At 55.1% G+C, this 23,231-nt stretch overlaps 2 protein-coding genes across 5 annotated transcripts; both read right to left on the bottom strand.

Moving 5' to 3' along the window:
• Positions 1-2,451: 2,451 nt before the first annotated feature.
• RAB9B (RAB9B, member RAS oncogene family) lies at positions 2,452-8,166 on the bottom strand. Of its 4 annotated transcripts, XM_041396674.1 has the most exons (4): positions 8,104-8,166; positions 6,535-6,587; positions 5,826-5,927; positions 2,452-5,738 (listed from the first exon to the last, which is right to left on the bottom strand). In XM_041396674.1, exon 4 carries the CDS (start codon positions 5,654-5,656, stop codon positions 5,051-5,053), a length of 606 nt encoding a protein of 201 aa, XP_041252608.1. In that variant the 5' UTR covers positions 5,657-5,738; positions 5,826-5,927; positions 6,535-6,587; positions 8,104-8,166; the 3' UTR covers positions 2,452-5,050. The 4 variants fall into 4 exon arrangements, with proteins under 4 accessions (XP_041252608.1, XP_041252607.1, XP_041252609.1 ...); XM_041396673.1 differs by lacking the exon at positions 5,826-5,927 and having other exon boundaries at positions 2,452-5,691; XM_041396675.1 differs by lacking the exon at positions 5,826-5,927 and having other exon boundaries at positions 8,104-8,161.
• A 9,509-nt stretch (positions 8,167-17,675) lies between these two features.
• On the bottom strand, positions 17,676-23,128 carry TMSB15B (thymosin beta 15B). The gene is made up of 3 exons (XM_041396320.1): positions 18,941-23,128; positions 18,588-18,692; positions 17,676-18,177 (listed from the first exon to the last, which is right to left on the bottom strand). The coding sequence occupies exons 2-3, from the start codon at positions 18,685-18,687 to the stop codon at positions 18,140-18,142; spliced, it is 138 nt and encodes a 45-aa protein (XP_041252254.1). The 5' UTR covers positions 18,688-18,692; positions 18,941-23,128; the 3' UTR covers positions 17,676-18,139.
• Positions 23,129-23,231: the final 103 nt, after the last annotated feature.

Here is a 23,231-nt window from a genome sequence, read left to right as displayed (position 1 = left end):
AGCCCTGCTCCGAGGGCGAAGGGCCGCGGGCTGGTGGCTCCTCCGCATCCCCGAGCCTCCGGGCGCGCATCCCCGGTCCTGCGGCTCCTCCCCGCGGCCGTCGGATGCAGCGGCTCCTCGGGCTGCGAGGCAAGCGGCGAGCCCCGGCTCTCCCCGCAGCCCCAGTCCCCGTCCCTGCGCTGCCCGGAACTCTCCCCCGAGCCTCCGGGACACAGAGCCCACCAGGACACACCATAAACACACCAAAGGCTCATTTCTCTCAGCATGGATTCGTTCTCAGCCCTGGAAAGGCTGTGTAGGATGATGTGCTGGTTTCAGCTAGGGCAGTTTTCTTCACAGTGGCTAGTACGGAGCTGTGTTTTGGATAAGCCATGCCTGGCAAGCAGCTCTGCCTGCCAGGGCCGTGGCATGGTACTGACACCCACCTGCCATGGCTAAAGTCCTCACCTGCACCTGATCGAGCACCCAGCTGCTTTCTCTCCCTCTCTGCATGGTCCAGCTCTGCCAGGAGCTTCTGTATGAAGATGAGGAGGGAATAGTAAGCGGAAAGTCACAGAATCACAGAATGGCCTGGGTTCAAAGGGATATTAACAATCATCCAGCTTTCACTGCCTACCACAGGCAGGGACAACTTCCACTAGAGCAGGTTGCTCAGAGCTCTGTTCTCCCTGGACTTCAATCCCAGTTAACTTCCACGGATGGGGCAGCCACAGCTTCTCCACGCAGCCTGCTCCAGGAGTCCTGTACCTGAACGTGGCCATGTGCATCAGCCCCCAAAGGACCCTAGGAAGTCATGAGGAAAGAGCTCCTGCACCAGCTATGCAAGCACTGGGGCCAGGGGCTATCTCTGTCCATCTCTGATTGCTTTTACATGAGCAATCACTTCAGCAGGCAAACCACCATCTCACAGATTAGCCTCTCCCTGTCAAGGGACTCTGACTCACCTGTGGCCTTCAGATAACCACTGATGGAGCTGCCATCACCTCCCACCTGGGCAGTGCCAAGTGCTCCTCAGTCCAGAGGACAACACACCAGTGCTCCGGTGTCAGAGCTCCCCAAGCCTCTGTTTGAAACTGGAGCTTGGAGTAGGGTTCAGAGGCCCTCAAGGGGCATTTTTAACTCTTTATTCATTCTGCTCAACCTCAACTTCACACAAGAATATGCTGTATCCAGAGATCCCATTAGTCTCCTCAGAGTTTATTGCCTTGAGGAGCAGCCCCAGAGCTGAGGAGGAGCTGCACTCGGGGAACACCCCTGGTCACCAGAGAGCAGCTCCAGGGCATCTGCAGCCACTGGTGCTCCTCAGAGTGGCTCTTGAGGAGAACCCAGTTCCCTTAGCCCACCACCAAGCAGCTGCATGGCTCTTCAGGGGCACTTCCCAGCCCAGAGCAACAGAATCCTCAAGAGGGCAGTGGGAGAGAAAGATGAATGGGATCAGGACATTCCTTACCTCTCCTCCTCTCCAAACACACTGGGATATGCTACAGCATCTGTCCCACACAGAAGCAGCTCACTGCCTTCCTTTGGAAACACTCCTTTGCCCTCCAGGATCTATCCTCTCCCCATGCCATGACAAAACCTACTGAGCCCTCTGCCACAGCTTACAGAGGGAAAGTGGGGAATAAGGGAATGGCTTCTCTATGGCTCCTGCCTCTGCCTGCACTTCCTTACAAACACCTCACACCAGGGGAGTCAGCAGCTTCTGTGCTTTCAGACAGACCCTTCCTGATGTGAGGCAGCCTCACCCAAACCCCACAACCCCACCATGCCAGAGCCATCTCCCACCATTGTTGACTGTGTATTCATCTGCCTTTTGAATAGTTGAAGTAGTTGGAGGACCCCAGACACTCCAGCCCACATTTAAAATGCATGGTTTCCAAGGACTTTGAACCTATGCTGCCTCCTGGAATCACAGATAGTGCAAGCAGACCAGGGAGGAAAATAAACTAAAACGTTCTGCCAAAAGAAACAGCAGGCTCTGCAAACACAGAGAAAGTCTCCCAAAATAAGCAGCCATCCTGGCAGGACAGTGAAAGAGAACAGTCCCCATATGCTGATTTCCTTCTCAGCATCCTATGGAAATCATGCCTGGCTAAAACCCCCTGGAGCCCGAGGAACCAGTTCCAAGATCACCGGAAGAATTCACAGGAAAGTGCTGGACTTGCTGCTGAGAGCCCAGGCTGAGAATTTAAGATGTAGTGACAGAAGGAAGCCATGTGGAATATTTCTGTTCTGAAACTGTTTTCTGATTCTCTTGAAAAGCCAAAACCGCTCACTGGACTCAGCTGTTGAGTTCTGATCCTTCAGCTCCTGGTCCAGGTAGGTACATGAAGGAATATCCCTCTGATCCCTTAGCAACTTCTCTCTGCCAATGCTGTAACTAACCAGTCCTCAGAAGAACAAAAACTGACTTCAACATTGATAAAACAAGAAGGCAGCCACTTCCCAAACTCACTTGAATACATCCATGTTTTATTTGCTTAAATAAAGGTAGAATCTTGGTTTTACAATTCCAGTTCTGTAGCAATAGCAACAACTGCAGCAGCACGAGGGGACACGGGAAGGGATGGCTGTTGGCACTGACCTTGCAACAGAGTTCAAAATCCTGGCTCCTTTGGGAATTGTGCGTTTCGTTTAAAATAAATTAAACAACTGAAATATATTATACTCTACCTTAAAAAAAACCAAACAAACATGTAAGCCTGGTATAATAAGGGGGGTTTAATATAAAAAAAGTCAATGATCCAATGTCTGTTAGAAATAAAAGGTGCTGTGTAACACGTGCACAACAAGGCTCTTGAGCTTTAGCTACCAGGGTGCTGCAAACAGCTGCACATGTGCCTCCTGCACCGTGGCATGCTGAATCTCTGCCCTCTTCCGTAGGAGGTGCCAGTCCTCACACAGGTCCCAGGAGATCCATGGGAAAGTGGCAGTTTCACCTGCAGGGAGCTCCCTCAGCAGCTCCCCTGCCGGGGGGCCGGCATACAGGGACTTGAGTCTGTTCTCACCCTGAGCCCCTGCACAAACCAGCTCCAGGGAATGAGCCTGTTCAGGGATGGAACCTGGAACCACAGGTCACAGAGCCTGGGACCTTGAAGGAAATATCAAGCAGTGCTAATGAAGAAAAATCCAGAGGCCTCAGGAGGTCAGACACAGTTAAATAAACAGTAACAATAACATCCTGCAAAAATCTCTTTCACCTACAGAGGCAGAATCTTCTCCTTCAGGGAGCTGCCTAAATAGCATTCACTCCCCATGAATACAACTGTTCAGGCCTGTTTAGAAATTAGATCCCCCTAAAGCATTAATACTCCAGTCCCTTCCACACACGGTTGCCCTGCAGACAAGGGCAAGATCTCCCTGGGTTACCCCAGAAGAAATGGGGGGAAAATGCTCATGCTCTGCATGCTCAGAGACTGTGCCTTGATGGGGACAAGCTGCCAGCACAGGGCAGAGACTGCCCTGCTCTAAAGCACAGCTTAAGGGAGGGTTGCTTGATTTGAGCTATAAAATTCACCATCCAGCAGCTGATCACAGTGGGAATCACCCAGTGGATACGTGCTTGGGGCAGGCTCCTACGTGCCTGTGGGCAGCCACAGCTTTGGCCAAATGCTTGCATGGGAGGTTGCAGGGCATGAGGTTTGCATGGCAAAGACAGCAGTCAGCAAGCTCATCTCTGCTACACAGCCAGCCTGGGACTAACACCTAGCAGAGGGCAGGAGATGGGAGCAAAGCCTGGCATCCCTTCTAGAAGGCTCCTTGGGCCCCCCATGCCCATTTTTCAGCCACCTTGAACAGAGAAAGCGGTGCAGCTTTATCCCCACTGGACTGAACACAGCAGTCAGTTAACCCAGCAGACACTTGACCAGTCTGTCACAGGAATTACAGATAAATCATCCTGGATTTTTCCTATGAGGGATTGAGGGCCAGGCTGATGGCAGGGCTAACTGTGCCTGCAGCACCGTGCCTGACACAGCAGGTGAATGACTCCATGCTGCAGCATTCACATGGGAACATCCACGCTGGAGCAACTGAAGGCGTGGCTGTGCCACTAATGAGGCACAGGGGTCACTGGTCCCAGACAGCGAGTGGGTTTAACAGCTGACCACGCACGAGGCCCCCAGCCACCTGCACACCTAGGAGACAGCCCACCCACCTGCCACCTGGTCTGCTAGAGAACACAGTGATTACTTGTGACAGAAACCAGCTGAAGTGTCACACTCCAGATCTCCTGAGTAACCCTTTGACATGACCCAGTGAGCGTCCACATCAGTGTTTTCACCCAGGGCTTCAAGGCTGAGCTTCCACAAGAGACAAGGAAACATGTATTAAACAACAAGCAGACAGTCTCTCCAAAAAATAACACTCACACAAGACAAAGTTAGAGGTGAGGAAAAACAGACCAGAAATAGGCAGCTACGAAGAAACAATACTGTCACATTCAAACACAGGCCCATCTCTCCTTCATATGTGGCTTCACATCAGAACTCTAACAATTTTCATCACAATTCAGCCTCAGGACACAACGCACTTATCCCAAACAACAGACACGCATCCCAGCCACTCCAGTATTTGGCTTTCTCACATGGGCCAGAGTCTTCATGTCAGGTTTTGTTCAGTATGTCGAGTGGGATTTCCTTTGGCAGTATGGTTATGAGTGGGTCTAATATTTTTTTTAATTTCAGGACTAAAATACTTCAGTGTCTAGGATGCTCTCAGCTTTGCTCTGCAGGCAGTTCTTTGTAGAGAACCAATCCCTATTGTCTTTAGGGAATTTAAAGGGCTTTAACTCAACCCTTTAAAACCTGCTAAAACAGGCAGAGATGAAAGCAAGACTATGCTCACATGCTCTGTTAACAGCTCCCTCCTGCAGATAACATGCTCTGTGCCCGAAAACTCCAGGCAGGATTCAGATGGTGAGGCTGCAGCTCCCCAGTGAGCAAACCACCTCTTGTCCTTGTGGCCACTCTCCTCAGAGTGGCCCAGGGCTGCCCAGGTGTGTTTGATCCAGCCGCTGGCTCGAGAGCCGCTCCCAGAGCAGCAGCCACTCTCAGCAACAGGACGAGCCCGATTTGGAGCTGGAGTTCAGGTCAATGGTGTGGCCCAGCATGCAGTGCTCCAGCTGCTCCTCCACCGCCAGCACCTGTCGCACGGCTTCCTCAAAGGCCACCGTTACGTTGGTGTCATCCTTGGCACTAGTCTCCAGGTACGGATAGTTACCGTTTTCCATGCACCACGCCCGGGCCTCCTCTGTGCTCACCTGTCTCTCCAGTTTGTCTATCTTGTTGCCCAGGACTACAAATGGGAAGTGCTCAGGGTCCTTCACATCAGCATAATAGATAAACTCCTTCTGCCAGTTACTGAGGTTCTCAAAGCTCTGCCTGTCATCCACGCTGAAGGTCAGCAGGCAGCAGTCTGCTCCCCGGTAAAAGGGCGTCCGCAGGCTCTTGAACCTCTCCTGTCCCGCAGTGTCCCAAATCTGGAGGGTCACAAATCGCCCGTCCACCTCCAGGTCCCGGTTCAAGAACTCCACCCCAATGGTGTGGAACGCCTGCGAGTCAAACTTGTTGGTGACGTACCGATTCATGAGGGAGCTCTTCCCAACTCCACCATCTCCAAGGAGAATGACCTTAAGGAGCAAGGACTTGCCACTCATTGCAGCAGGACGGAGGGGCAGGGTACCAAGGCAATCTGCAGCGTTCAGAAATAGTACAAAACAGCCATTTGTCTTGTGGGTTCTGCAGAAGAACAGAATATGGTATTTCCATCCCCATTTCTGAAGTTTTGTATATAGGAGGTGATGTCTGTTTTTAGAGAGATCTTACCATCCTAATCTCTCTCATTAAAGAGTTTAGAGCTAGGAACTGGACAAACTTTCAGGCACTCAAGTCCTCCAACAGGTCCAAAATGGATGCAGCACATGACCCCTTAAGTGCAAGGCAAAAACAACTGTTGAGAGTTTAGTATCAATTACACTACTTTTGGTAAAAACTCTGTATCACAAAGCTTGTCCAGTTTTTCCAAACACATCATCACTACTTAAAACATCTCTCCAGGCCTGCATCCTGTGAGGCTATCACAGAAACAGCAAAATCACCAGGGGCGACCATCACCAGGCCTTCCTTTCCACTGTACCATCACCAGCTAAATAATTTCTCCTCTCTGACTTGCTCTACTGGAAGGATGCAATAGATGTGCAGGTCTAATACCAATACAAGTAATTTGTCAAGCCAGTTCTTAATCACCCTGAGGATGCTGAGTCACCTTGCCAGCGCAGCTGCGCGTGATCTCCGTGGCTCGGAAGGGGTTTCCCAGGCACAGGACCAGCTGCTCTTTGCTGGCAGCGCCTGCCACAGCCCAGTTTGCTCAGGCTCAGCTGCAGGTTCACATTGCAACAACCCAGACACCACAGGTTCCTTAGTCAGCACCCTCAAGGCCAAGTGCCAATGCATGCTCCCCCTCCCAGAGACACTCTGCAGGCTAGGGTAAAGGCCTGACATGAAATAAGAGGTTTGTTGGGCTGTTGTACTGTACCTGCTCTGTCTCCAGGACTGTCCAGGGAACACCTTCCTCCAGTGTTTCAGTCACTAAAAAACAAACATCAGTCATCAAGGTTACCAGAGCTGCCTTTGTTCTCTTTCAGTTTGTGATGCTGACTGAGGATGGAAGGACAACAGCAGAGCTCTAGGAACCTGCACGTGCAGTACTGATGGCTGGAGTAAAACAGCAAGAAGAAGCACTGAGCAGTTTCCCTTGCCCTGAGTGAAATGGAACAGAGCCCATTTCTGGCCAGGGCAGAGCCAGTACAATGGGCATGCTGAACCCCAGGTAAGAACAGAACAAACTGAAGGAGCTCTGACATGAGAGCACAGGCTGTGCAACCTGTGTCTCCCCTCAATCCAGGGGATGACAACAACACCGATCTGCTTGCCCTGCCTACTCACACACCCTGGAATCTGATTAGAGGATTGAACACACAACTGAATCTACTAACCAGGAAAGTGAGCCAGCAGGGAACAGCCTGGGATGAAAAGACAAGGAGCTTGCTTGCACCTGCTACCAACATTCCTGGGAAGGGTGTGGATGAGTAGTGCTGCTTAGTGATGACATCTCCAACCCACTGAAGCAGGAGTGTGTGGCACTGCTCAGATCAGCACTCCTGCTCCTTCCAGGCCAAACCCTGCTTTCTGCCTTAACCTCGGGGGTCCTGTTCAACCTTGCTTCTGCTCTTTTTGCAGCCCTTTCAAACAGTGCTACCGCAAAGCCAAAAGCAGAAACTTCTGCTTTAAGTGAGTTTCTACACTTTCTGCACAAAAGGCTCACGAATTTCACTTCCCTGCAAAGAAACACCTCAAACCAAGTCCAGCTGAGCTAATCTGATGGGCTATTTGAGGAGCAGTGTGACCCAGTATTTCTAAAGCAAAGACTAAAATGCAAATGTCAGAAGAGACAAACAGGAACTGCAGCACAGGTCCCCAGGGCCCATGGCTTAGGGGAAACCCTGCCCCATGAGCAGGTGAGCTGTTCAACACCCTTGTTCCTTTCCAAACCTTCCTGAGGGATGTTTAAGACAGTCGCTGCCACCAAAGCCCCTCCTGGCACAGGCCATCAGCCCCGAGCAGAATTTCTGTTTAGAAATGCTCTGTTAGCAAGTGACTCTTTTAAAAAAATGACTAATAGGTTATGTCGGGCTGCTGCAGAGCCTGCAGGACTCAGAAGAGGGCTCAGGTCAGCACGCTGCCGGCAGCCGTGACACAGCCTTGACATCGCTGCTCCCGGTGCGAGCTATTCCGGAGGCTGAACCCCACTGCAGCAGGGCCGACCCGCTCCCGCAGGCCGCCAGCACCTGTGTGCAGGTACCAACAGCGGGGGGGCACGCCGGGTCCGACTCCCCCCTGCTCCCCAGGCCCCGGCGCGGCGGAGGCGAGACCCTCCGGCGGGTCCCATCCCGTCCCCACGGGAGCGGCCAGGGAGGAGCCCGCAGCCGAGCAGCGGCAGCCGCGAGGGGCTCCCTCGGCACGGGCCGCGGTAGAGGGGCGGCTCTCCAGCCCCCCCCTCCGCAGGTGCCCAGGCCAGGGGCGGCGGCGCCGGGCCCGCCCTTACCTCACCCTCACCGCCCTCCGGCCGCCGCCGCCGCCCGGCCCGCGGGGCGCAGGTGCCGCTCAGCCCCGCGCCTGCGCCGCGCACGCGCCTCCCGCCGGCCGGCACGGCCCGCCCTCGGCCGGCAGGACCCGCCCCGCAGCATCCCGCGGTCACTCTCCTCACGGCTTTGCCCGTCCTGCTTGTGCTTCCTCGGCCGCCTCGTCGCCCTGCATGTCCCCCCTGTGCCTCCTCAGCCCCCTCACGGTCCCGCATGTTCCCCTTGTGCCTCCTCAGCCCCCTTACAGTCCCCCCGTCACTCGCCTCACAGCCCCGCATGTCCCCCCTCTGCCTCCTCAGCCCCTCACACTCCCCTCTCACAGTCCCACCTGTGCCCTCTCGCTGCCTCCCCTGTCACCCCTCGATCTCCCGTCCCCTTCGTGTCCCCCTGTGCCACTCACAGTACCCCCCGTCACTCCCCTCCACAGTCCCTGCATGTCCCCACTGGGGCCGACAGCCCCGCAGTGCTCGCCCCCGGCAGTCCCCTCACAGTTCCCTCTGTCACTCTCCTCACAGTCCCCGCATGTCCCCTGCCCCCCACAGCCTCCTTAATGCCAGTCCCTGTCACTCCCCGGTCTCCTGTCTCCTCACAGTCCCACATGTCGCACCGCAGCCCCTCACCGCCCTTCCCTGTCACTCCCCTCACAGTCCTGCCTGTGCCCCTCTCTGCCTGCCCCTGTCACTCCTCTCATAGTCCCCACTTTGTCACTTCAGTGACAGCTGCCCGAAAGAGCAAGACTCCCCCGCCCTCACAATCGCCCACGGATCCAGGAGCGAGAATATCTTTAAGGAGGTTTCCGGGGAAGAACAGCTAATACAAACATTACTTTGAAGGGGAAAATTGTGGCCAGCCTTGCCCAGACTGTGAGAGCAGGGGGAGACGGAAACCAGACCCGCAAGTGGCTGCAGAGGAGTTTTGGGGAGCAGCAGCCACTTGTGTGTTCCCCTGTGGTTGGCATCATCAACTCTTCTTCCTAATAGTGCCTGGTGCTCACCAAGAGACACCTTTGAGTTTTGGGGACACATCTCACTGGGGCTGCAACATGCCTTGGGCACCTTCTCCAGGGGGGAAGAGCAGGGACCTCTGGTATGGGCATCCAGGGCTTTTGGCCATCTGGATCATGTGTCAGCTCCAGGGCTGAGTGGGTGCCACAAAAGTGCATCAATTCCCTTCTCCCCCCGGCAAAGCATGAGATGGGAGGAGGATTTAAATTAAGCCAGGGATTATATTAATACTGGCCTCAGTGATCTGTCAGAAGAGATGGGGAACAAGGAAAGCCTAGCAGGGTGAGGAGGGGGAGGGCAGCACAAGGGCCCAAGGTCGAGGCTGTTGGCAGTGGGGGACCAGGGCAGCCTGGGGAAAATGTGGGAGCTCCAGGGGCGTGCATGTGGGGCACCACTGTACACAGCAGCTCCAGGACAGAAGTGCAGGATGCTGCTGGTACCAGTGACAGATGCAGCCTGCACCACCCACTGGGAGATCCCTCCAAACCAGTCCAGATCCCCACGCCAGCTCTGTCAGGACCATGCATTGCTGGAGTGAGCCTCTGAGCATGGCACACTTGCCCCTGCCAAGTTCCCTTTGCCTGGCAGCCATGCAATCTTGTTATTTGGCAGTATTTATTGATTAGGGATCTAATTTAACATGTAAGGGGTGAGCCTTGATTATGAACAAGAAAGAGCCACCACGGCAGATCCTGCCAAGGCAGCAGAGGCATGATGCTCTGCTGCAGCACTGTGCCATGCTCTGCCTTCCTGCACCACCCCTGTCAGGCCTGGCAGACACCTAATTCTCAGGGGAGGGTTTAGGGAGGGCAGCACATCCCTGCAGCTCAGCCAAAGATGCCACATGGCCAGTGAGCCCAGCTGACCATGCTCGAGCTCAAGGTACCCTGTGTACCTCCAGGGTAACCTGTGGGTGCTGGCAGCTGATGGAGTCACTTGTCTACCTGAGCAGGGATGTGCCTGGTCTGATTTGGCTCCCAATGGCTGTGCAGTCTGGTTGTCTTGCTGCGCTGGATAACAACCTGTTTGGCATCTGTGGTGGACACCAGTTACCCACCAAGCTGCTCTAGCACTCCCTTCCTCAGCAGATAGGGCAGGGAGAAAGTTAGATGGAAAAGAACTTGTGGGTCAAGATAAAGGCAGATTAATAAAGCAAAAGCTGCATGCAGAAGCTAAGGAAAGCAAAGAATTTATTCTCTACTTCCCATCAGCAGGAGATGTCCAGTGGCTTTTGAGGAAGTAGGGCTTAAGCATCCTACTGTGCTGAGCACTGTGCTGAGCTCGTACTCTGCACCATAGTGGTTGCCTTCTTGTGTCTCTATAGCAATTATATTGGCAGCCTTCTTGGGATTTCCTCCTCTTAACAGCTCTTTTCCCTCTCACGTCTCATACATGGTCTTTCTGCTTAAAGCTGAGTTCACCATCCCACTGCTTGTTGTCCTCCCCTGCTCAGGCAAGAAGAAACAGAGTACAGCACATGTATTTGGGGCTCACTCTCCCTCTGAGCAGGGCAGGAGGGGACTGACTTCTTGGGGTGCTCCTCACAGCCAAGGCACTGGCTTATAGGCATGAGGAGGGACAGATATTTCATCAAAGTTCTGGAGCCAAGAAGGTGTTTTCTTCAAAGCTGGTGTTTTCATACCTGGGTAATACATTGCTGCCAAGCTGCCAGAATGACACTGAGGCACACTGAATCATCTTCCTTCACACAGCTTCTGTGCACTGAACACTTCTGCATCTCTGGAGACATCATCATTGTCTAGATCACTGTAGATGACCTCCAGCATTATTTAATTCTCTCAGGTGCTGGATGCCTTCACCTGTGCTGGTCCACTTTCCTGAGTTGTTCACAGGATCTTCCCTGTATAGATGTCTTGCCCTCACACTTGAGAGGAGCCACCTGCAGAGACTGTAAATTGCTGCCACAAACCCCCAGTTGTTAATTAGTAGTTTTAAACAGCCCGTGTAAGGGTGAGCAGGGACATCTTGAGCCTGCACAATAAAGCCACCCACATCAGTCCTGATTAAGGAGAGGGAGATGTATTCCCTGATCCTCTCCACAAGGCAGCTCCCCCAGCAGAACAAGGCCATCAGTGCCAGGGCAAAGCACAGAGCCATGGTTTGTACTAACATGTTCCCAAAGCCCAGCAAAGTAAAGAGATAAGAAATGCAGCCAACAAACTCTGTGACCCAACAGGAGCTGCCTGCTTAGTAACTACTATGGCTAAAGCACACTTAGCACAAGTTAAGGAATGGGCTTATCTGGGCATGACCTTGTGCTGCTGAGAGCAGCACTGCCCTGGCCCCATGGCCAGGAGGGGACCTCGCCTGTGGGTCCTGGGCAGCAGGGGGATTTGTCTGGAGATGGGGACATGGCCCAGGAGCCATGTGCTGGGCGAGCAGTACCAGGGGGTTGCACTGGGGCAGGGACTCTTCAGGGCACAGGGCTCCTTCAGCATGAGAGGTTTTACTCCCCTGGCTCAGCTGCATCCCTGCCCAGAGAGGCTGCAGCAATTGTATGGCTGCCTTGGCTCTCACTGCCAGCTCTGGGAGTTAGGGCAAACAACAGGAAGCTGGTGCCAAGGTGAGGAGCCCTGATCCAGCTTCGACCCCCTGCCAGCCTGTGGTCACACAATGCTGCTAGCTCATGCCTCGATTAATTCATCACACGTCCCGTGCTGCAGCTGGGGCTTGGGGCTCTGCTTTTGTTCCAGCCCCAGTGCACGGCTCTGCAGCTGCTTTTCCAAGATGTGTACCCAGCAGCAGCTCCAGCCTGTGGAATCTGCTCTGGAACAATTTCCAGCACAGGAACCTCCTGAGCAGTCTTGCCACCCCTAGCCTTAGCTACCCCATTTGCCCTGAGCCTACAGCTCTGAGCAAGTTGTCAGGTACATCATTCATTTATCTCCCCAGGAAAGAGCTCCATAGGTGGAGCAAAGCTGGGGAAGACTCCATGATTCATCCCCCTCTACCCCACACAGCTCAACCTGCCCTAAAAAAGTGACCAGTCTTGTTTTTGTGAGCTGGTCTGAGGCAGCAGGGAGAGGGAGATGCCTGGGCTGCAGAGCTGCCTCTCAGACACAACACTGCAGGCAGGGGCTTGTCCCAGCTTCCGTGCAACCGCAGGCCTGGCAGTGGCTGAGCCACGCACCACTGCCCTCACCTCCCCGCCCATCCCCTGCTCTTCCCAAGAACCCCTTGGCTGGTTTTTAGGGACATGTTAGATGACAGGGTGGCAGAGCAGGTATCACCATAGGAGGCAGCACCAGACATAGTTCTGCCCTGATGTAGGTGCACAGACAGGGTAGGCCTTTGGCAAACTGCACAAGGCGTCTGTTGCAACACGCATATCTACTGCCCATGGCTCCGGAGCTGGTTCCTGGAAAACCACAGAGGAGTCTGCCAGGCTGGGCAGGGGGGAATTCAGCCTGTGCTGCCACAGACTCTGCTCTGGGACCCACAGGAAAGGGACACGGCAGCAGGGGCAGAGGAGGGGGACAGGGGGCACATGGTATCCCGGCTGTTGATTGCAAAGGAAAGTGCCTGGACAGAGGGAAGGAGAGAAGCTGCTCCTACTGCGGCTCTGGAGGTGCCTCTGCCCTGCCTGAAGGTGATTCTGGGGGGAGTGCAAATGATCATATTCCCAAGCTGACCCTCAGTTTGTACCCACCACCCCACCCACTCTGCTGAGCTCGTACCCTGCACCATGCTGTGCCCAGCCTGGCCCCAGGTTCCCTGTGGGCAGCAAGAGATTCCCATACAGGTTTTTCAGGCAGGTTTGGGGCTGTGATGCCACAGGAGGCATGTGGGGGACACAGGCTTGGGGATAGCAGTGTCCCGGCAGAGAACACTGATCTCTTCACTGGCCAGACAGAGTGAGGTGACATTTCCTCACCCACCCCTCACATCATAAAGGTATATGAGCGGCCTCAGGCACTCCTGGAAAACTCCTTCCAGCTGTGCCATGACTTGGGCATTGGGTGCATCCCTGCTGCCATCACTGCCATGAGTTTGAGCCCCCACCTTATTTCCCCCTCTGCTTCCTGGGATGTCATACCCCAGCTGTTGCCTGTGGAGAGGAATAAATCACGGAGAGGGGTCTATGCATCGGGAACCGGGGAACAAAATGGCTTTTCATGCCATAATCCTTTGTAATAAAACACCAGAGGCAAGAAAGATGATAAACAATGTCTCCTGTGTGAGCCAGCTGCTTCCTAAAATAAAGCGCTCCTCTGGTCCGTCAGCTGCCCCGGCTCGGGCGCAAGTGCGGGCGCTGCCGCAGACACCGGAGCCGCGTTCCCGCAGGAGCACATGCTGCCGCAGCCCCGGGCACGGCCCCTCCGGCCCGCGGGAATCTGCAGAATGCAGCCGGGGGGCCAGAAGCGAGCACTGAGCTCCGGCCGCTGTCAGGAGCGGGCTGGGAGCCCCCGAAGGGCTCGGCATCCCCGGCGCCAGCCGCTCCCACCTGCGCCCCGGGCCGCGACAGCCCCGGCAGGTGCGGGCAGCGCAAATGCGGGAGCTGCAGGGGCGCTCCGAGCGGGACTGCCCGCCTTTGTCTAGAGCCAGGTGCTGGCAGGAGCCCGGTCCTGAGCAGGAAGCTCTGCGTGCTCCCGGTTCACCGCTACTCACGCTGAGCCCTCCTTGGCAGGGAATGAGTAAGCTCCTGCTGGTAAACCTGACCTCCAGGGTATTATTTCAAGAGCGGCAATAACGTTTGCACTGCCGGGGAAGGTGTTGTGTTGTGCTGAGTGTGTGCGGCCCACAGGCCAGTTTCCCAGCACAGGTGTCCAAGGGTTTCTGGCTCGCTGTGTGGGTGCCTTTGTGGGTGCAAAGGGACAGCGGCTTTCCCTCCCCATGGCCATGGGAGTTCTTCAGCACAGTGCTCCTTCCCACCACAGGATGGGGACAGCTTGTCTGTCCATCCTTCCCAGGTCACCAAGTGGCCCCATCACACACAACTCTCACACATCGTGGTAGCCTACTATCAACTCCTTCGCCAAAGGACTGTGGTCACTAGCCCACACAACACTTTCATTTCCCCACTATTGCTCCTTCTCTTCTGCCTTCCTCTTTTAAAGCCACGTGCTTTCCTCTTTAACTATCCCCATGTACAGATCCTCCCCAAGCAGTCCCAGCAGAGGTTTTCCCTGGCAGCTCATGCTTGCTGCCCCTTGTTCCCCTCTCAACCTCAGCCACTATGGGGTGGTTTGAGCTCTGTGCTTGGCAATGTGTCTGTGCAGGAAGCAGAGACCTGGCAGGAAAAGGCCAACCCAAGTGACACAGAGGTGGTGACATGTTTTCCCCGGGGATGCAGGGAACAGGGAGGTGGGGGTGGGCAGGATCCACCCATTGGGGAGCTGCAGCATTCACCTGTCTGTGCAGCCTGGCTTCACCTTATCCTGTTTGCTCTGGTTCCAAACACTTACCTTAAAGGAGGTTTGCTCGGACCATCCTCAGTTCAGGCTGAGGTTGACAATTTCCTGCCATCCAGGAGCTGTTTTAGGCCTTGATCACTGACTGATCTTGGCTCTCACCACTTTCTGCTGCATTTCTGGGAGCTGCCAGATGGCGAGTGACAAATGGAAAACCCTGGCTGCCAGAGTCCAAAAGGCTCCCTTGCCCTGGGTGAGTTGTGCTACAAACCAGTGTGGTGCTGCGGGACATCAGGAAGGTGCCACAGATTGGCAGGGAGCCGTGGGACACAGGGGAGCCCAGTACAGGGCAATGCGCAGGCTGACTCAGGCACCTCCTGCCAGAGATGGGGTTATGATCCTCCACGTGTGTGTGTGTTGGGCTAAATCTTCTCCTGAGTCAGAGAGGATGGAGTAGTGGTAGGGACAGACACCCATCGCAGCCACAAGCCCTGATCTGAATTCACCTCATGCTGCTGGTTACCAGGTATTTGCCCAAATTCCTCCTGATGGTGACTCAGCCTCCTCCTCCCTCCTCTGCAGTGAGGCCACAGCTCACCATCTCATTGAGCATGGGAGGAAACCTCCCCAAAGCAGCAGGATGGGCCCTGGATGGGAGAGGCATGGATTATATTCTCCTGGCACTGCCAAGGGGGGCTGACATGAGGGACTCACCTGGTGCCCAGCAAGGGAAGGGGCATAGAACCCTGCCAGGAAGGCCCAAGTCCTGGAATGTCACCCTCTGTGTGTGGGTGCCTGCTGGGGCAGTCCATGCTGCTCAAGCCACCACATTTCTAGGGGACATCAGTCTGGCAGGTGTCCTGGCCTCCCAGAGCGCTGACAGCTGTGGGCCCATGTGTGCCAGGGTGAAAAGGTGGAGGTCTGGGATAGGGAAGGAACGTGCTGATGGAAAAGGCTTTTCTGTAATGGTTCTCCCCTTAGTGGCTCATGCTCTGCTGGCAACAGGGACATTTTGGACACCGGTTAGCAAAACAGGTAACTCTTTACCCTCAGTCTTGAGGACAGGGCATTTAGGCAATGTGTTCTGGTACTTCCTGTGCACCATTCTGGTGGGGATGTGGTTGGGAAAAGTGCCTGGACTGCCCTCACTTTAGGTGAACACAGGATATTGGCCACAAAACACACAGAGATGTGTTTGCTGGGGAGCTGCTCCCAGCTCCAGCTGATGTCCCTGGGTCCAGGCTGGGACTACCAGCCTCTGGGGTGACTTCCCTCTGGGGTACAGATCTGGGGTACAGATCTGGCTGTGCCAGCACGTAACCCCATGTCTAAATCTGTATTGCTACATGCTGGGGTTGGCTGCAGTGAAAAAGCAACCCAAACCCAGATGCATCAACACGTCTACGGCTCCCCAGGATGCATGGGGGTGCCATGGGCCGCTTCTCCAGACTCAAGGTCAGTGCTGGAGCTCTGCCAGCTTCTGGCACCAGCCACCCTTCCATGTGGAGCAACCCACAGCCCTGGCCCTGGCTGGCAAACTGGGGACTGGGGTGCCCAGATCCCCTGGCAGGCTCTGCTGCCTGTGTGCACAGCACAGGGTGAGGGGGAAGTTATTGTGAGCACAGCAGTGCCAGGGAGGGGACACTCCAGCTGTGGCCTTGCAGACGTCCATGTGACTCAGGGAGAGATAAGTACCCTGGTGCTTTTCCATGCCCACAGAGGGGCCTGTTGCAGCATGTCGTAGGGAGAGGCACTGGGGTGGTGCCAGGAGCAGCCAAGGTGCTCTGGGCAGCCACTGGGACCTCCCTACCCCAAAAGTGGAACTTGGGAGGGGAGATCAGCCCTGCCACTTTGTGTTTCCATCCCAAAAGCTTCACTTGGTTCAACTCAGCGGCTGGCTCTCAGGGATGGGGAAAAGGTTCAGGCTGGCTTTACCTGCGTGCCTCTGCTCCATAAGAAAAACCACCCCTGAGCAGGGACACATTGTCACCCTGACAAACCACCCTGATTGTTGGCACTGGGAAAAGATTCCCATGTCCAGAATAGGGTTCTGTCCTGGGGACAGCCATCCTTCCCAGTGCTCAGCCCAAGAGAGCAGCAGCCCCAGCTGGGCCTCTGCATTGCTCCCCTCACCCCATGGAAAATCCCACACACTGCCCCAACAGTGCACAAACACCAAACTCTTACCTGCAGCTCTTTCAATTCTGCTTTTTAAGGGGTGGAGGCAGTGGCAACCACAGTGGCAGTGTTATTTGCAGTCCTTGGCAGGCAGTGTGGGTGTAGGCACCAGGCACATAGATAGGCACCATGTCCAGACAGGCGTAACAGCCCCGTGTTTGTCCCCAGCTGACCAGGATCCTCAGGAACACTGACCAAAATTGTCAGCTGGCAAGTTTTGGCTAGTCTACCTCCACCTCCTCTGTAAGTGGGTTGGTGGTGTGTTCAGTGACCCTGCGGGCCAGGTGGAGGTGAGGAAGCCCTGGCCATAGCCAGGAAGCCTCAGCATAAACCTGGGGGCACTGTCAGAGCTCACCCACAGTGTGCTGGCAGCCAACTGCAGGAGCCAGGGGATCTCCACCCCTGCAAGGCAGGGCTGGGATCAGCCCAGAGAGTACCCAAGGGATTTACTGCATTCTAACCCATCCTTACGGGGCTGAAAAATCACCTTCAGTCAAGGGCAGGGGTGGAGGTTGGCTCAAGGGGAACAGAAGGGCAGTGCCATGCAGTGATGGGAGATCTGTGCTCCAAGAACTGGGTGGGCAGAGCTGGCCTGGCCACCACACCAGCAGACCCAGGCCAGCATCTCCAGCCATGCTGACAAGGCACCAGCCCAGCTCCACAAGGTTTTAGACAGGGGACACAAAGTTTTCCAAGGCAGAAGGCTCAGCCCTCACATAGGCAGCAAGACCCTCTGCTTTTAGATGCACCAAGAAACCACAATGGTGGTGGAGCACAGTGGACCATGCCAGCAATGCTCCCAGTTCCTCCAGGAACTGAGCCCCGAACACCAAGCTGGATTCACCCTGCAGGGAACCATCCCACATCGACCTCTGAGCAACACTGAACCAGCACTGCTGCAGCACCAGGCACACCTCCCCACCCTCCAAGGGCAAGCCAAGCTACAGCCACGTTTTCAGGGAAGAAGCCACGAGCCATAGGTAGATCATTACAATTTTTTATTTTATAATAAACTTCTCATTTTTCCCCAAGGAAGACAAAAAAACTGTGAGTGAGGCTACAGAACACTGTCAGTGAAGAATATGCAAGACAGACCCAGGCTGGAGGTGAGGCCAGAAAGGTTCCCCACTCCCCCAGGGCAGAAGGGGTCCATGCCCAGAAGCCTCCACAGCCCTTGCTCATCTCCCCACTGCATCAGAGCAAGATCAGTGCTGTCACAGGAGGCAGCTGAAGCAGCAGAGATGGCATCAGGTCAGGCTACTGATGGACCGAGAGGACCACGCTTTGTCCCCCCACCTGCCAAAGCTGCCAGCAAAGTGGGACAGTGTGTTAGGTGATACAGCTGTTTTCTATACATGTACGTGATGTAAATTTAAAAAAACCCACATGATTCATTTCAAAGCAAAATAATTGAGTAGTCGCTCTTCCTGCCAGGCAATCTCTCTCTAGGAAGACTTCACACATTCCTTCTCCTGCTCAATAGCTGCAAGAGAATAGAGGCCCATTAGTCTCTAGTGCCTTTTTTTTTTGTGGAAGCACGAACTGGAGAAGGTTCAGAGGATTCACTCAGGCCCTGGTGGCCAGTTTTGTGCTTTGATCCCAGGTGGGGTGGTTTAACAGTCAAATTAGAAAATGACAAGCCACACGTGTGCGTGGCAGCAAGTCGGGCACCTGTCTGCGTCTGTGCGCAGGAAAGCGATGCCCTGAGGGATCAGTTTGGCACAACAGCCCTCTGCGAGTGCCCGTGCCCGCTTCCCCGGGCTGCACACACCTCTGTCCGTGGCTTTCCCCGGGCCAGAGCCCGGCCGCCCCAACCCGCCCCTGTGCCCCGGCGGGGAGCCCGGCCCCGAGGGCACTGCCTCCCGCCCCGCCAGCCCCCGGCCCCGCACTCACTCTCCTTGGAGGGCAGCGTGTTCTTCTCCTCCGTGTTGGTTTTCTTCAGCTTCTTCTTGTCGAATTTCTCCACCTCCGAGAGGTCTGGTTTGTCGCACATTTTGCCTGCGAGACCCCCGCCGCAGTCAGCCGAGGAGGGGGACGGGAAGACAAAGGCGGCCGCGGCCCCCCCCGGCCCCCGCCGCGGACAATAGCGCAGGGCGTGCCCGCACACGCCGGGGAGCCCTCCCTGCAGCAGGCGGCCATGGCCCCCCGGGACCCGCCGCGCCCGCAGCCCCCGCCCCGGGGCGCCTCGGCGAGTCCCTGCTCGCAGCAGCGCTACGCGGGGCCCCCCTCCGCGGCACAGCCCGTACCTGCGGCGCTGTAGGGCGCGATGTGCGGTGGATGCGATGTGCGGTCGGTGCCGGTACCGATCCCGATCCCGCTCTCCGCGCGTCCAGGTGAGTCTGGAGCGCGCGCCGCGCGGGGCGGAGCCTTTTATACCCCGGCCGCCGCCCAGCCCGCGCGCCCATTGGCTGCCCGCCCGCCGAGAAGCGCGTGGCCCGCCAGGGGGCGGCCGTTCCCGCCGTGCCGCGCGACGGGGGCGCGAGCGGGACCGAGCGTGAGGGGCCTGAGGGACGCGGGGAGGGAGAGGTTGAGTGAGGGGTGACCGGGGACACGGCTCACACAGCCCTCAGCACACACGGACAGGCGTCACACAGCTCCTGCTGCCCCCACGTACGGGCATGGTTCCACTGCCCCTCCTGTGCGCACACCCACCCGGGTGCCAGGGGTGAGGGCCAGCAGGCCGGTCCCTTTGTGACCAGACGGCTCCAAAGCCACTGTCCCAGCCTCAACCCCGCTCCAAGAAGCGGGTGCCCCAGAGCAACGGCGGCAGCTGTGGCCCATGTATGTGTCCAGGGATGCTCCCACCGCTGAAGCAGAACTTGAACAAAGGGCTGCTAAAGCCAGCACCCTGTTCTCACACCTGTGAGAGCTGCTTGGCCACTGCCCAGCTCATGTCTACGCTGTCTCTGGCCACTAAAGAAGCAGCACGGGTGGACAAGAAGCTGACCATTCTCACAGGCTTTTGCTTGGCAGCAGCAAGCCTGGGGAGCGGCCCAAACTGTGCAGATGGGCTGGTGTGCAAGTGGAAGAAAGACCTTTGGTAGGAAAAAGCCAAGTGGCAGTGCAGGCAGCCTATGTGATCCCAGCAGGAAGGACAGTGGCACTCTGGGGGCCAGTGCATGCTGGCCACCAGGATAGAGAGGGATAGAGGGCCAGGAGGGTCCTGTAGGTGCTGAAGGGAATGAGGGGAAGGGGAGGAGGCAAAAGAAAAAGTATCCTGACTGCAGATGAGGCTTGCAAAACCCTTCTGCAGAGATCTTGGTGCCATGGTGAACAGGAACCTGTTAGAGCACCAAGGGGTAGCAGCTGTGCTGCAGCAGCTCTCACCTCCACCTCCTCCTGGCCTGCCAACCTCTGGGTTTTGCTCAGGGCTTATTGGAGATTTTGCAGAGAAAATCCCCAGCAATCCGGAGGGAACACTTGCTTTGTGTTCTTTAGCGAGACGACTGCCGTCTTGGCAGGAGGGACTGGTGCTATCCAGCAGCAGCAGGTCACGGCCGGAGGTGGCCCTTTGCCGCAAACCCTGAGGCACCTTCTCACTCCTGCCAGAATACCGGCTCTGAATTCAAGAAGCGCCAAGAGCTGGCAAACGCTGAAAAGGCAAAGGCCAAGATCTAAGGCCAGGTTGCTCCTCCAAGAGGAGTCTGGATGAGAAGCAGCCTCCCGTTCCTGTGTCTGGGGGAGGGAGGGAGAGGCTGCAGGCACAGCTCCAGGCCAGGCTGCTCTCAGAGCAGCTCTGACTTGGTGGTGCAGCCCCAGGCAGGGCTGCCTTCATGAGCATCCTCCAAACCCACCCTGCAGAGCCCGCACCACACAGCCCAGCCCCAGTGAGAAAAGGCTCATCTTTCCTGCACAGCCACTGAGAACCAAAACATCCATTCAGTTTCAAAATGAATGCAGGAAATCCTTTTTGCCTTCATGCAAATAGTCAGACAAATGTTTTACCATGTGTTCACTCGCTGGCTGTGCTCACCTTCCCCTCAGCTTCCCCCTTTGCTTGCCTGTTCTCCACATGCTTCTCCTTTGTGGATGCTGCAGTCTGACGTAGCTTTTGTCCCTGGCAGGCAGCGAGTGCAAAAGAACCTGAACCCCACCCTGGCTGTGCACAGCCCCTCACCAGCACCAGCTGCACCCAAAAGCCTGCTCACCATCCCCCCAGCCCTCAGCAGATCAGCTGTACCCGCCAGCAAGGCACAGCCCCTGGGCAATATGCTGCATCTCCTGATGCTGCAGCACTTTGGAACCCCCGGGTCTTTGTCTGGGCACAAAGCCACCACGGTGGCCATGCAGGCAGGGGAAGGGGAGCTCCCCCTTCCTCAAGCCACACAGGCACCACCAGACTCGTACAAACCACGGCCAGAGCAGCTTTAAAGCCAACCCTGTGCACTGCCAGCAGGGGAGAGGTGGGGCTGCTGCTGGGGAGCTGCTAAAACCCATCTTGTACAAAGAACAAGAAAGGAGCTTATATCCTAGCAAGAGCTTTCCCCCGACAAATTAGCAAAGCCTCCTGTAACTGCAAAACCAGCTTCTTTCTTACGTCTTTTGGCATTTCTGCTTTCAATAATTTATAACAAAAGAAATGAGACATCAACAGATAGGGAGAAAGCAAAACCAGCCCTGACCTGAAATAGCACAGACTGACTGCCAGCCATTTTAGATGGGTTTTAAATCTTGCACAGAACAAGGCTGCCAGGGCTGATAGAGCCTCCCAATAACCATTTCCAGGAATGCCTTATTCTCCTCTACAGGAAGGAGGCAGGAAGTTTTCCCTGATCAGAGGTTTTTCTCATCCTCCTGACCCATCTGCCTGCAGGGCACCACCATGACAGCTGCCAGCCTGAGCCATTCCACAGGGTGACAGCACCTTCTCCCATTTTCACCCCAGCCTCCTGCCACAACCGTTCACGTCCATCAGGGCAGGAGCACATACTGGGGAAGGCAGCAGCATACTGGGGCTGTTGTGTCTCACAGGAGGGCTCATTCCTCCTGTGGATGTTGCTGCAGTTCACAAAAGGGCTTTCTAACACCATTTTCCCCTTGCCCAACAGCAGCAAGACAAAGTGCTGCTTTCTTTAAATCACAGAAACACCGACTCCAGGAGACCTCCTTACATCAGTAAGGCAAGAGGGAGGTGCTAGCAAATTATTCTGAGGTGTGTCTCATTGTGCTTTTAACAGTGGCCACATCCTGCTACCTGCAAGGCACACCTGGCAAGCCCAGCTCCCCCCCGTGGGCATTAGTTCCAAGCACCCAGGCAGGTGGGTGAGGCTGAGACAGGACTAGTGATTGATGTGTTCCTTGTTCTGATCAATTTACAGGCAGCAGACAGGCATGAGATGGCTACCAGCACGAATACCAGCATCCTCACACCTGCAGCCACACTCTGGCTCTGCCTGTGGCAGAGGGAGCTGCTGGAGCCCTGCTCTGCTCCTCCAGACCTCAAGCTGCAGGAGCGCAGCAATGACTCAGTTAAGATTTTCTCCTGGGAAATAACTTGTTTTGTACAGCAGTAACTCAGGCAGCTGTGAGGAAAGCCTAAGACACCCCACAGCTCACCTTCAGACTTTGGTGAAGTCTCCATCCCTTCTGATCTGAAGGTGCCAGAGCAGTGTAACTTTACACAGGTAAGAGAACTCTCCCAAGGAGGTATCTCCCATCCTTTGTAAGAGCTACAATGTCATACAGCATATTAAGTCTGTGCCCTCTCCCTCAAGGAGAGGGAGTCAGCTCAAAACCCTGGGTTCATTGAAGTAACTAATAAAACATTATATACTCACTAATAGCAATGGTCTCCTGTGTACAAATGGCTGTAAAATTCTGTTCTTTTATCAAAGGAAGGTGAAATCTGCTACATAATCCTAACAAGAACCACAGCACCTACCCTGCTATTTGGGGGAAAAAAAACCCTTTTTTTTCACTTATTCACTGGCCAGTACTGCAAGACATTTTCACAGACGGATGACAATTGTGATCCTCAGCAAATGTTTGCCTGGGGCCATGGTTCAGTCTAGGTCTGGAGGTCTACTTGTAAAGCAAAGGACCTTTCTCTAGACCTGCCATCTCATCCTTCTGACTTCATACTTTGCCATCTCCAACACACAATGAGAAAGGATCAGGGTTTAGTCAGAACAAGTGCTCCTCAGGACATAATCCTACTGTCTCTGATCATCAGCTTTGTGCGAGACACTTACAAATTCTTCCTTTGTACTTGTTAAAATATTCAAGCGTCTCCTACCTGAACATTATGTGAACAAATCTGCTCAGATACATAACTGAACAGTACTAGAGAAGCTGCACTATCACCTCTAACAATTAAGTCCAGGAAATCAAACATGGACAAAAGGAATTACTCAGTGCTTGGTCCCATGCTTTTCCTTCCATGCAGTATGAGCAGAGCCAAGCTGAACCTCACAGCTGGCCACATGCACAAGGGTTAAACCAGACGACCTTCCAAGGTCCCTTCTAAATAAAAGTACTTAATGATCTACCCTTAAAATGACCCAACTCAGAAGATTCATGTCACTTAAGATATTTAGG

This window comes from Onychostruthus taczanowskii, unplaced genomic scaffold (genome assembly GCF_017590055.1).
Source record: "Onychostruthus taczanowskii isolate IOZ18803 unplaced genomic scaffold, ASM1759005v1 scaffold13, whole genome shotgun sequence".
NCBI classification, from domain to species: Eukaryota; Metazoa; Chordata; class Aves; order Passeriformes; family Passeridae; genus Onychostruthus; species Onychostruthus taczanowskii.
This window is presented reverse-complemented; position numbering and strand designations above follow the sequence as displayed.